Here is a 13,226-nt window from a genome sequence, read left to right as displayed (position 1 = left end):
CCCCATTCCCTTCAGCCAGCTACCCACCCCATTCCCTTCAGCCAGCTACCCACCCCATTCCCTTCAGCCAGCTACCCACCCCATTCCCTTCAGCTAGCTACCCACCCCATTCCCTTCAGCTAGCTACTCACCCCATTCCCTTCAGCTAGCTACCCACCCCATTCCCTTCAGAAGAGTTGGCTGAAGGTTTGCCCCTCCCCCTCCTCTCTCACGGAAACATGGGCGGGATTCTCCCGTACCCGGCGGGGCGGGGGGTGTCCCGGTGGGACGGAGTGGCGTGAACCACTTCAGCGTCGGGCCGCCCCAAAGGTGCGGAATCCTTAGGATTCCCGCCCCGGAGTGGTTGGCGCCCCGCCGGCCGGTGGGATAGGGGCTTGGCGCCACGCCAACCGGCGGCGAATGGCCTCCGCTGGCCGGCGCGAATCGGCGCAGGCGCGGGAGCGCCGGCGCTTGCTGGCGTCATCCCCGTGCATGCGCACAGGGATTCACTTCCGCGGCCTGTCACGGAGGACCGCGACGGAAGGAATAGAGTGCCCCCATGACACAGGCCCCGGTGGGCCCTGACCCCGGGCCAGGCCACCGTGGGGGCACCTCCCGGGGCCAAATTCCCTCCGCCACCCCCAGGAACCCCATAGCCCGCCCACGCCGCCAGGTCCCAGGGATCTACTGTGATTTGCGCCGGCGGGACCAGCTACAGGCGGGCGGGACTTTGGCCCATCGTGGCCGGAGAATTTGGGCATCCCTGGCGTCCATTGAGTTGCGTCTGAACCCGCCATTCTCCGAGGCGGGCGACGCGACTCACGCGGGCTGGTTTTTGGGGGGGGCGAGATAATTGGGAGGACGGCGGGGGCAGGATTCATGCCCATGATCTCTCGCTTGCTGTCACCTTAGGCCTCCAGCACTGCATTCTGACTCCAGGATTCTATCCTCCCCGATGCTCCATTTGTTGCGTAGCCAGTGGCAGGTCAGGCAACCGGCAACAGCTCTCATGTACTGAGTACAGCTCCCCCCTAGGAGGGACTGACTGTCTTTAAGAACAGGCAGGCTGCACCGCATGCTGCTTGAGCACTTAGCAGGCCGGCAGTATGGGTCCCACTCAGGCCAATCCCACAATCATATAAATGAGGAGCATCCTGCCTCAACAGGAAGGGGTTAGGGCAGGTCACAATTCCTGCCCTTCCTCCTTTGAGGACAGCCGGAATGCATTGTAGCCTGAAAGTGCATTTATGGTCTTTTCAGAGAGAAACCTCAGAAAAATATCCAGGCTGACACTTCAGTGCTGTGCAGAGCGATGAGAGAGTAAACTAAGGTCCCAGCTCTCCTCCGAGTGGATTTAAAAGACTGTCCCTCAGATGGACAGAGAAGATCTCGTTGCACTATTTCAGAGAAGAGCAGGAATTATCCCTGATGTCTTGGCCCAATTCTATCCGTCAATCAACATTACACAAAAAACAGATTAGCTGGTCATTGTCACATTGCTGTTTGTGGGAGCTTGCTGTGCCCAAATTGACTAGAATACAAAAATACTCTGTGGTTGTTGGGTGGTTGTGAAGGTGCTATGCTAATGTACACCTTCCTTTTCTTTCTTTTTATTTTCTATTGGACTCTATGGGCGGCATGCTAGCCTTCCCACAAGTCCCGAAAGACGTGCTTGTTAGATGAATTGGACATTCTGAATTCTCCCTCAGTGTACCCGAACGGGCGCCGGAATGTGCGCCTGGGGGATTTTCACAGTAACTTCATTGCAGTGTTAATGTAAGCCTACTTGTGACAATTGTTATTATTATTATTAAATGCCAACTCTGTCTCACTCTCCACAGATCATGCCAGATCTGCTAGGCTTTTCCAGCACTTTCTCTTTTATCCCAGACTTATCCATCTTCACTCACAACGTTACAGTCTCTATTGCTGCCGTTAAGAACTCCACTGATGTGAAATGTGCTAATATCCCAAAACCCAGAAGGGGAAGTTGGAACACCGATTCTTAGTGGTGTATATTTTGGTTTGGTGTGAAGAAAATATGTGAACCAGGGAGGAAAAATCCAGTCATTGTGCAAACATTTAATAAACCACCATCCACAACCGCTCGCACATCGAAGGAAAAAGCCTCAGGGATTGGCATATTCAACCTGGTACGCATGGTCCCATCGAAGCTTGACTTGGACTCAGTCACACACACCCCAACCCTGCCTGGCTAAGAATGTTACATGTTCACCTGCGAAATACAGAGTGCCTCAGCTGCAAACGCTACTGAGAGAACAGCCCCTGAGAGGTGATAGCGAGTCTACACTCCCCTGACCTAACAAACGTTGACAAACATAGAAACCACCATTTTCCCAAGAAACTCAGATTTGCCACCACTTCGGAGGTGTACAATGAATAGAGTATCTGTAACCAACAATCCACTGTCGAGTGCCCCAGCAGCCCATAATTCACCCATACCCACCATCACAGCTTCCGAGGTCAGATCGGCCTTCCTGAAAGTGAACCCATGGAAGGCGACAGGCCCGGATGGGATCCCTGGTCGTGCACTCAGAGCCTGCGCAGACCAACTGGCAGAGGTATTCACAGACATCTTTAACCTATCCCTACTCCATTCCGAGGTCCTCACCTGCTTCAAGAAGACCACACCATACCGGTACCAAAGAAGAACCAGGCAACTTGCCTCAATGACTACCGCCCGGTAGCCCTGACGTCAGTTGTAATGAAGTGCTTCGAGAGGCTGATCATGAAGCGCATCACCTCAAAAAAGAGCAGCTAAGGTAAATATTGGTCCTTTAGAGGATGAGAAGGGAGTTTTAATAATGGGAGATGAGGAAATGGCTGAGGAACTGAACAGGTTTTTTGGGTCGGTCTTCACAGTGGAAGACACAAATAACATGCCAGTGACTGATAGAAATTAGGTTATGACAGGTGATGACCTTGAGAGGATTGTTATCACTAAGGAGGTAGTGATGGGCAAGCTTATGGAGCTAAAGGTAGACAAGTCTCCTGGCCCTGATGGAATGCATCCCAGAATGCTAAAAGAGATAGCTAGGCAAATTGCAGATGCACTAGTGATGATTTACCAAAATTCACTCGACTCTGGGGTGGTCCCGGTGGATTGGAAATTAGCAAATGTGACACCACTGTTTAAAAAAGGAGGTAGGCAGAGAGCAGGAAATTATAGGCCAGTGAGCTTAACGTCGGTAGTAGGGAAGATGCTGGAATCTATCATCAAGGAAGAAATAGCGAGGCATCTGGACAGAAACTGTCCCATTGGGCAGACGCAGCATGGGTTCATAAAGGACAGGTCATGCCTAACTAATTTAGTGGAATTTTTTGAGGACATTACCAGTGCAGTGGATAACGGGGAGCCAATGGATGTGGTATATCTGGATTTCCAGAAAGCTTTTGACAAGGTGCCACACAAAAGGCTGCTGCATAAGATCAAGATGCATGGCATTAAGGGTAAAGTAGTAGCATGGATAGAGGATTGGTTAATTAATAGAAAGCAAAGAGTGGGGATTAATGGGTGTTTCTCTGGTTGGCAATCAGTAGCTAGTGGTGTCCCTCAGGGATCCGTGTTGGGCCCACAATTGTTCACAATCTACATAGATGATTTGGAGTTGGGGACCAAGGGCAATGTGTCCAAGTTTGCAGATGACACTAAGATGAGTGGTAAAGCGAAAAGTGCAGAGGATACTGGAAGTCTGCAGAGGGATTTGGATAGGTTAAGTGAATGGGCTAGGGTCTGGCAGATGGAATACAATGTTGACAAATGTGAGGTTATCCATTTTGGTAGGAATAACAGCAAACGGGATTATTATTTAAACAATAAAATATTAAAGCATGCTGCTGTGCAGAGAGACCTGGGTGTGCTAGTGCATGAGTCACTGAAAGTTTGTTTACAGGTGCAACAGGTGATTAAGAAGGCAAATAGAATTTTGTCCTTCATTGCTAGAGGGATGGAGTTTAAGACTAGGGAGGTTATGCTGCAATTGTATAAGGTGTTAGTGAGGCCACACCTGGAGTATTGTGTTCAGTTTTGGTCTCCTTACTTGAGAAAGGACGTACTGGCATTGGAGGGTGTGCAGAGGAGATTCACGAGGTTAATCCCAGAGTTGAAGGGGTTGGATTATGAGGAGAGGTTGAGTAGACTGGGACTGTACTCGTTGGAATTTAGAAGGATGAGGGGGGATCTTATAGAAACATTTAAAATTATGAAGGGAATAGATAGGATAGATGCAGGCAGGTTGTTTCCGCTGGTGGGTGAAAGCAGAACTAGGGGGCATAGCCTCAAAATAAGGGGAAGTAGATTTAGGACTGAGTTCAGGAGGAACTTCTTCACCCAAAGGGTTGTGAATCTATGGAATTCCTTGCCCAGTGAAGCAGTTGAGGCTCCTTCATTAAATGTTTTTAAGGTAAAGATAGACAGTTTTTTGAAGAAAAAAGGGATTAAGGGTTATGGTGTTCGGGCCGGAAAGTGGAGCTGAGTCCACAAAAGTTCAGCCATGATCTCATTAAATGGCGGAGCAGGCTTGAGGGGCCAGATGGCCTACTCCTGCTCCTAGTTCTTATGTTCTTATGTTCTTATACTCCCGGAACGCCTTGACCCACTTCAATTCGCATACAGTCGCAACCGGTCCACATCAGACGCCATTTCCCTTGCCCTACACTCATCCCTAGAGCATCTCGAAAACAAGGACTCCTACATCAGACTCCTATTTACTGACTACAGCTCCGCCTTCAACACCATAATCCCAGCCAAGCTCATATCAAAGCTCCAAAACCTAGGACTTGGCTCTCCACTCTGCAACTGGATCCTTGATTTTCTGACCAACAGACCACAATCAGTAAGAATGAACACCAACACCTCCTCCACAATAGTCCTCAATACCGGTGCCCCGCAAGGCTGCGTACTTAGCCCCCTACTCTACTCCCTGTACACACACGACTGCGTGGCAAAACTTGGTTCCACTCCATCTACAAGTTTGCTGACGATACGACCATAGTGGGCCGGATCTCGAATAACGACGAGTCCGAATACAGGAGGGAGATAGAGAACCTAGTGGAGTGGTGCAGCGACAACAATCTCTCCCTCAATGCCAGCAAAACTAAAGAGCTGGTCATCGACTTCAGGAAGCAAAGTACTGTACACACCCTGTCAGCATCAACGGGGCTGAGATGGAGATTGTTCGCAGTTTCAAATTCTATGGGGTGCACATCTCAAAAAATTTGTCCTGGTCCACTCACGTCAACACTATCACCAAGAAAGCACAACAGCGCCTATACTTCCTCAGGAAACTAAGGAAATTCGGCATGTCCACATTAACCCTTATCAACTTTTACAGATGCACTACAGAAAGCATCCTATCGGGCTGCATCACAGCCTGGTATGGCAACTGCTCGGCCCAGGACCGCAAGGAACTTCAGAGAGTCGTGAATACCGCCCAGTCCATCACACAAACCTGCCTCCCATCCATTGATTCCATCTACACCTCCTGCTGCCGGGGGAAAGCGGGCAGCATAATCAAGGATCCCTCCCACCCGGCTTACTCACTTTTCCAACTTCTTCCATCGGGCAGGAGATGCAGAAGTCTGAGAACACGCACGAACAGACTCAAAAACAGCTTCTTCCCCACTGTCACCAGACTCCTAAATGACCCTCTTATTGACTGACCTCATTAACACTACACCCTGTATGCTTCATCCGATGCCAATGCTTATGTAGTTACATTGTATATCTTGTGTTGCCCTATTATGTATTTTCATGAATTGTGTTTAATTCCCTTTTCTTCCCATGTACTGAATGATCTGTTGAGCTGCTTGCAGATAAATACTTTTCACTGTACCTCGGTACACGTGACAATAAACAAAGCCAACCCAACCCAACCCAACCCTAACATCATGGGCAGCACGGTAGCATTGTGGATAGCACAATTGCTTCACGGCTCCAGGGTCCCAGGTTCGATTCCAGCTTGGGTCACTGTCTGTGCGGAGTCTGCACATCCTCCCCGTGTGTGCGTGGGTTTCCTCCCACAGTCCAAAGATGTGCAGGTTAGGTGGATTGACCGTGCTAAATTGCCCTCAGTGTCCAAAATTGCCCTTAGTGTTGGGTGGGGTTACTGGGTTATGGGGATAGGGTGGAAGTGTTAACCTTGGGTAGGGTGCTCTTTCCAAGAGCCGGTGCAGACTCGATGGGCCGAATGGCCTCCTTCTGCACTGTAAATTCTATGATAATCATACATCGCTGACTTTTCGGAACATACCATTATCCTCATTGTCCTCAGTGATGCTGGGTGCTATGGGCTCGGATGAAGCCGGACCCATATTGCTGAAAATTATCTCCTCCATGGAGTTCAGGAGCTAAATTAAAAAGCAGAACCAAAAAGGTAATAATCTCTGGGTTACGACCTGAGCCACGAGCTAATTGACATAGAATCAATAAGATTAAGGATGCGTGGCTCAAAGATTGGTGTGGGAGGAATGGATTTGAATTCATGGAGCATTGGCACCAGTAGTGGGGAAGGGGGGACCTGTTCCGAAGGGTTTGTCTTCACCTGAATCACACTGGGACCAGAGTCCTAGCAAATCAGGTAACTAGGATTGTAGATAGGGCTTTAAACTAAATAGGGGGGCAGGGTTCAGTTGAAGGGAAAGCTAGAAAACCCAATTTAAAGGAGGGGGTAAGACTGCAGGTTAGCAATGTGGCGGATGGTTACCAGAAAATAAAAGTGAGGGATAGAACATGGGTGGGATTCTCTGATCCTGAGGCTAAGTGTTGAGGCCGTCGTAAACGCCGTCACGTTTTACGACGGCATCAACAGGCCCCCAGGAGCAGAGATCCTGAGCCCTACAGAGGTCCAGCACGGCACTAGAGCGACTCACACAGCTCCAGATGCCGATACCAGCGTCAAACAGGCTCCCCAGGTCAGCGCGAACTCACGCATGCGCGCTAGTTTCCTTCTCCGTGCCGGCCCTGACGAAACGTGGCGTAGAGCTACAGGGGCCCAGCGTGGAGTAAAAGAGGCTCCCACCAGGAGAAGCCGGCCAGCCGATCGGTAGCCCTATATCGCGGGCCAGGCCACAGTGGAGGCTCTCCCTTCCCCCCACCAGGCCCCCCCCCCCGCAGGATGGATGCGGATGCGTAGGACCACATGTGAACGGCGCCAGCGGGACTCGGCCTAACTCCGAGGGTACTCGGCCCATCCCACACGGAGAATTGCCGGGAGGGGGGCGCTCTGACCAGCGCCACGCCGATCGCCAATGGCCGGAGAATCGGCAGACCGACATTGCGTGAATCGCGCTCCCTCCCCTGCCGATTCTCCGATCCAGCCGGGGATCAGAGATTCCCGCCATATCGGCGAGTAGGGAAATCTAACATTGAGACAAATTTGAAAGCTTTGAATTGAAATGCAAAAAGCATTCGTAACAAACTTATTGAGCTAACGCCGCAAATAGAAACAAAAGGTTATGACTTGGTGGGGATTACTGCAACGTGGTTACAGGGAGACCAGGGCCGGGATTGTCCAACAACCGTCGGGGTGGGCTGTACCGGCGCCAAAGATTGGCGTGAACCACTCCAACATCGGGCTGCCCAGAAGATGCGGAATCCTCCGCACTCCTGGGGGCTAGGCCGGCGCTGGAGTGGTTGGCGCCGCACCAACCGGCGCCGAATGGCCTCCGCCGGCCAGCACGAGTTGGTGCATGCGCAAGAGCGCCAGCATGTTCTGCCACATGCGCAGAACCGCTGGCGTGATTCCTGCTCATGCGCAGGGTGTTTCTTCTCTGCACCGGCCATGGCGGAGCCTTACACAGGCCGCACGGAGGGAAAGAGTTCCCCCGCGGCACAGGCCCGCCCACAGATTGGTGGGCCCCAATCGCAGGCCAGGCCATTGTGGGGGCCCTGCCGTGGCCGGATCCCCCTGCGCCCCCCCCCTCCCGCCGAGGACTCCGCAGGTCGCTCTCAAAGCCAGATCACGTCGGTATGGACCTTGTCCATTTCATGCTGGCGGGACTGGCCGTAAACGGGTGGCCACTCGGCCCATTGAGGCCCAAATAATAGCCGGGGGAGGGGGGGCACTGCCAACGGCCCCCAACCGGTGCGGCGTGATCCCCACCCCCGCCCAAAAACCGGCGGCGGAGAATTCGGCAGCCGGCATCGGAGCGGCGGGGCGGGATTCATGCCGCCCCCCCCCCCCCCCCCCCCCCCCCCACCGATTCTCCGACCCGGCGGAGGGTCGGAGAATCCCGCCCCAGGACTGGGAATTGAATGTCCAAGGGGACGCAGTATTTCAGACAAACAGAGTGAAAGGAGAAGGAAATGGCGCAGCCCTGCTGGTGAGGAAAGGGATCGGTGCTGTCATGAGAAATGACATGGGCACTGGAGATCAAGCTGTCCAATCAAAGGGAAGAAGTCCTTGGTAGGAGTAATCTCCAGGTCCCCAAACAGGTGTTCTACAGTGGGGCACAGTATAAACCAGGAAATACTGGGGGCTTCCAAGAAATGTACGGCAATAATAATGGGTGATTTTAATATGCAAACAGACTGGAGGAACCAATTTGACACGGGTAGCATTGAGTGCATTCGGCATTGCTTCCTGGAACAGTATGTTGGGGAACCAATCAGGGAGGAGACTACTCTCAATTTGGTAGTTTGTAATGAGGAGGGATTAATTAATGACCTCACAGTTAAATATCCACTAGGGAGTAGTGACCATAATATGGTGGAATACAAGATTGAGTTTGGGGGAGAGAAAGTGGAGTCTCACACCAATGTTCTGGAATTAAACAAAGGAAATGACGTAGGCTTGAGGTCTGTAGACTGGGCAGGAAGGCTAAAAGGTAGGACAACTGATTAACTATTGTTGTTTTCAGTTTAAGGAGATACTCAACCCCTCACAACTAAAATATATCCCAGTGAGGAAGAAAGATGGGAAGAGGGGTAAATGTTACATCATAGGGGCTGGTTTAGCTCACCAGGCTAAATCGCTGACTTTTAAAGCAGACCAAGCAGGCCGGCAGCGCGGGTTCAATTCCCGTACCAGCCTCCCCGAACAGGCGCCGGAATGTGGCGACTAGGGGCTTTTCACAGTAACTTCATTGAAGCCTACTCGTGACAATAAGCGTTTTTCATTTCATATCGTTATATCATATCCAGTGGCAGACTGGAAGATTGGGAAACCTTCAAACATAAACAAAGGTTACTAAAAAAGTAATAAAAAAAATCGAAGGTAAATTACGAAAAAAAACTATCACACAATATCAAAAAGGATAGCAAAAGCGTCTGCAGGTACATTGAGGCTGGTTTAGCACAGTGAGCTAAACAGCTGGCTTGTACTGCAGAACAAGGCCAGCAGCGCGGGTTCAATTCCCGTACTAGCCTCCCCGAGCAGGCGGCGGAATGTGGTGACTAGGGGCTTTTCACAGTAACTTTGTTGAAGCCTACTCGTGACATTAAGCGATTGTTATTATTATTAAAAGGGACGAGAGTTGCAAACTTGAAGATGAAACCGGTGAGTTAATAGCGGGAAACACAGACATGGCAGACATGCTAAATCAATACTTTGCCTCAGTTTTCACGGTGGATGACACTAGTACCATTCCTATCGGAATGGGTAATTCAGAGGGAATAGAAAGGGTGGAACTTGGAACAATCAGCATCAATATGGAAATGGTGCTCAACGAACTCTTGGGATCGAGGGCAGACAAGTGCCCAGGGTCTGATAGCCTACATCTTAGGGTGTTAAAGGAAGTGGCAGCAGAGATAGTGGACCCATTGGTTATAATATTCCAAAATTCACTGGACACAGGAAAGGTTCCAATGGATTGGAAAAATGCTAATGTAACGCCTTTATTCAAAAAGGGAGGGAGGCAGAATGTGGTAAATTACAGACCAGTTCATTTGACATCTGTTGATGGAAAATGTTTAGTATCAATTATCAAGGACGGAATATCAGGATATTTGTGAAGCCAAAGGGCTATCCATCAGAGTCAGCATGGTTTTATGAAGGGCAAATCATGTTTGACTAATTTGCTTGAGTTCTTCGAAGATGTAACAAGCAAAGTGGATAATGGGGATCCTGTAGATGTAGTATATCTGGACTCATGCAAGGTGTTTGATAAGGTGCCACACAGAAGGTTGATTCACAAAGTGAGATCACATGGGATTAGGGGCAATTTATCAGCTTGGATAGAAGACTGGCTGATGGACAGGAGACAGAGAGTTGTGATAAATGGGTATTTTTCTGGATGGCAAGATGTAACTAGTGGGGTGCCACAGAGTTCGGTCCTTGGGCCCCAGCTATCTACAATCTATATTAATGACTTGGATACAGGGATAGAAGGTTCTAGAGCCAAATTTACAGATTACACTAAAATAGGTGGAACAATGGGTTGCAATGAGGAAATAGGAACCTTACAAATGGATACAGATAGGTTAGGAGAGTGGGCCAAAATGTGGCAGATGGAGTTTAACGTGGATAAGTTTGAGGTCATGCATTTTGATTGAAAAAATGGAAAGGCAAATTATCCAAATGGGGAGAGACTTCGGGGTGCTCCGAATGCAGAGGGATCTGGGTGTCCTTGTGCATGAGTCACAGAAAACGTGCATGCAAGTGCAGCAGATAATAAAGAAAGCAAATGGAATGTTGACATTTATAGCAAAAGGAATTGAGTATAAAGGTAAGCAGATGTTGTTGCAAATATACAAGGCGTTGGTGAGACCGCACCTGGAGTATTGGGCACAGTTTTGGTCCCCTCATTTGAGGTAAGATGTAGCGGCATTGGAGGCAGTTCAGAGGAGGTTCACTAGGTTGATTCCAGAGATGAGGGGTTTGTCGTATGAACAGTTTACGCCTACACTTTCTCGAGTTTAGAAGAATGAGGGGAGATCTAATTGAGGTAAACAAGATGCTAAACGGTGAGGATAAAGTAGACGTGGAGTTGATGCTTCCTCTTGTGGGACATTCTAAAACGAGAGGTCATAATCCTAGAATAAGAGTTGGCAAATTTAAAACAGATTTGAGGAAAACTACTTCTCCCAAAGGATTGTGAATCTGTGGAATGCGTTCCCCCAGAGTGCGGTGGATGCTGGGACAGTGAGTAAATTTAAGGAGGAGTTAGACGCATTTTTAATTGGTAATGGGTTGAAGGGTTATGGAGAACGGGCAGGACGGTGGAGTTGAGGCCAGGTTGGGATCAGCCATGATCACATTGAGGGTGTTTAGGCTCGGGAGGCTAAATTGCCGACTCCCGCTCCTCGGGTCATGTGTTATAAGGAAAAGATGCTCTGGCTGTTTTCGCAATCCAGCTCTTGGTCTGTAACATTGTAGGTAGCAGATGAGGAACATATCAGCCATGATATGGCCGAATGGCCTAATTCTGCTCCTATATCTTCTGAATTTATGAACTTATGAAACCATTGCAGATTGTCGTAAAAACCCATCTGGTTCACCATTAACTTCAGGGTCCGAAATCTGCCGTTCTTACCCAGTCTGGCCTACATGTGACTCCAGACCTACACAGCGGTGCAGTTGACTCTGAACTGCCCCCCACCGAAATGGCCGAGTAAGTCACTCAGTTCCAGCGCAATTAGGGATGGGCAACAAATGCTGGCCCAGCCAGTGACGCCCACATCCCAAGAACAAATAAAAAAGTACTCTAGGAATGTCCTCAAAGCACCTCTGAAGAGGTCAAACCTCCCACTGACTCATGGGAGACCCTGGCTTGCGACCAATTGAAATGGAGAAGGCTCATTCAGCACCAAACAGGTAGTGAGGGTTCATCAGTAAGGCGGAGGTGAAGCTGAGATGTCGGACGGAGAGCACAAGCCAACTACCCAACTACCCAATCCTTCAAGCACCACCTGCTCTTCAAATTGCGTCATTGAAGCCTACTTGTGACAATAAGCGATTATTATTATTATTATTGGGCAGATCAGCCATCTCAGAACCCATCACACTGGAGCAGAAGCAACTTATCCTGGATCCCGGGGGAATGCTCGAGGCCGGGAGCCAGTGGATAACCATCTAGTGCTGCATTTAATAGATACATAGAAGATAGGAGCAGGAGGAGGCCGTATATCTATATCCAGCTGCCTCTTGAATATATTCAATGTTTTAGCATCAACTACTTCCTGTGGTAATGAATTCCACAGGCTCACCACTCTTTGGGTGAAGAAATGTCTCCTCGTCTCTGTCCGAAATGGTTTACCCTTGTAATTGATAATATGGAAAGATGTGTCATTTGAAACATGGAAGTCTGGCAATATCTGGTCTGAGAGAAACAAGCGAGAATGTAGGGAAAGATCCCATGAAGGATTAACAGCAGCTGCAAAGAGCAGGATTATAAAATGCAGATTCTTTCTCCCAAACAGGCTTAGCAAACACACAGGATTTATGTATGAAGCTAAAAACAATGGTTCACACCTTCATTGAAATTAACTATCTTAGTAAGCATCTGGAAAAGCATGGTTGAGGGTTTCAGTTGAGCTAGGTGATAAATGTAAACCTTTCAAGTTACAACCAAGTGGATTTTTAGCATTAAGCTAAAAGTAATGATTCACACCTTCATTGAAGTAAAATCAGCAGATAGAAAAGAATGACTAGGGGGGCAAATATATAGGTGTGAAATTCTGCTAACACCAGGTAAATTAAAGAAAATTGGAGACTATCAGTCTATGAGAAACATAATTTAAAGCCAAAATCAAAGTCAAGATTATGAGCTGGGGACACAATTGGAAAATAAAACTATAGAAATGACAGGGACCAAGATTCACACCCCTCTTGAAATCAAAGCATTTTGAACATCACAAAGGACAATGTAATCTGATTTGAGGGCTGAGGCCATGTCCAAAATGAATACTTAGTCGTGTTAGAAAAATTCAGATTAAAGGTACCTTTTACAATCCAAGTGAAATAAAAGTTACTTTACAATAAAGTCATAAAAACTGTCAGAAAAATATATAAACCCGAAGAAAGGGGACAGCCAGCAGAGCCAACTCTCACAGCTCGGTACATGGGAAAGATAGGACATAGCAACTGAGCTCACCAGCGAATATATCTAAAGAAGATCAGATTTTAAAAAGAAGATTGATTGTCAAGTTGGACCTGAAGGTCCCTTCAACCAACCAGAAGGATCCAGAAGCAAGGGGCGCGATTCTCCACCCCCCACGACGGGTCGGAGAATAGTGGAAGGGTCTTCCCAACATTTTTCCCGACGTCCCGCTATTCTCCCCCCCACGC

General features: G+C 48.9%; 1 protein-coding gene across 5 annotated transcripts in view; it reads right to left on the bottom strand.

The window, feature by feature from the left end:
* LOC119973647 (monoglyceride lipase-like) overlaps positions 1–13,226 on the bottom strand; it is a 79,395-nt gene that overhangs the window by 55,661 nt on the left and 10,508 nt on the right. For 2 of the 5 annotated variants that reach the window (XM_038812027.1, XM_038812028.1), the window contains exon 3: positions 6,252–6,348. The exons of the other annotated variants lie outside the window; for them this stretch is intronic. In XM_038812027.1, the coding sequence (XP_038667955.1) occupies positions 6,252–6,348 (97 nt within the window). The remainder of the gene's footprint in view (positions 1–6,251; positions 6,349–13,226) is intronic. 5 annotated transcript variants of the gene reach the window in all.

This window comes from Scyliorhinus canicula, chromosome 11 (genome assembly GCF_902713615.1).
Source record: "Scyliorhinus canicula chromosome 11, sScyCan1.1, whole genome shotgun sequence".
Lineage (NCBI taxonomy): Eukaryota > Metazoa > Chordata > Chondrichthyes > Carcharhiniformes > Scyliorhinidae > Scyliorhinus > Scyliorhinus canicula.
This window is presented reverse-complemented; position numbering and strand designations above follow the sequence as displayed.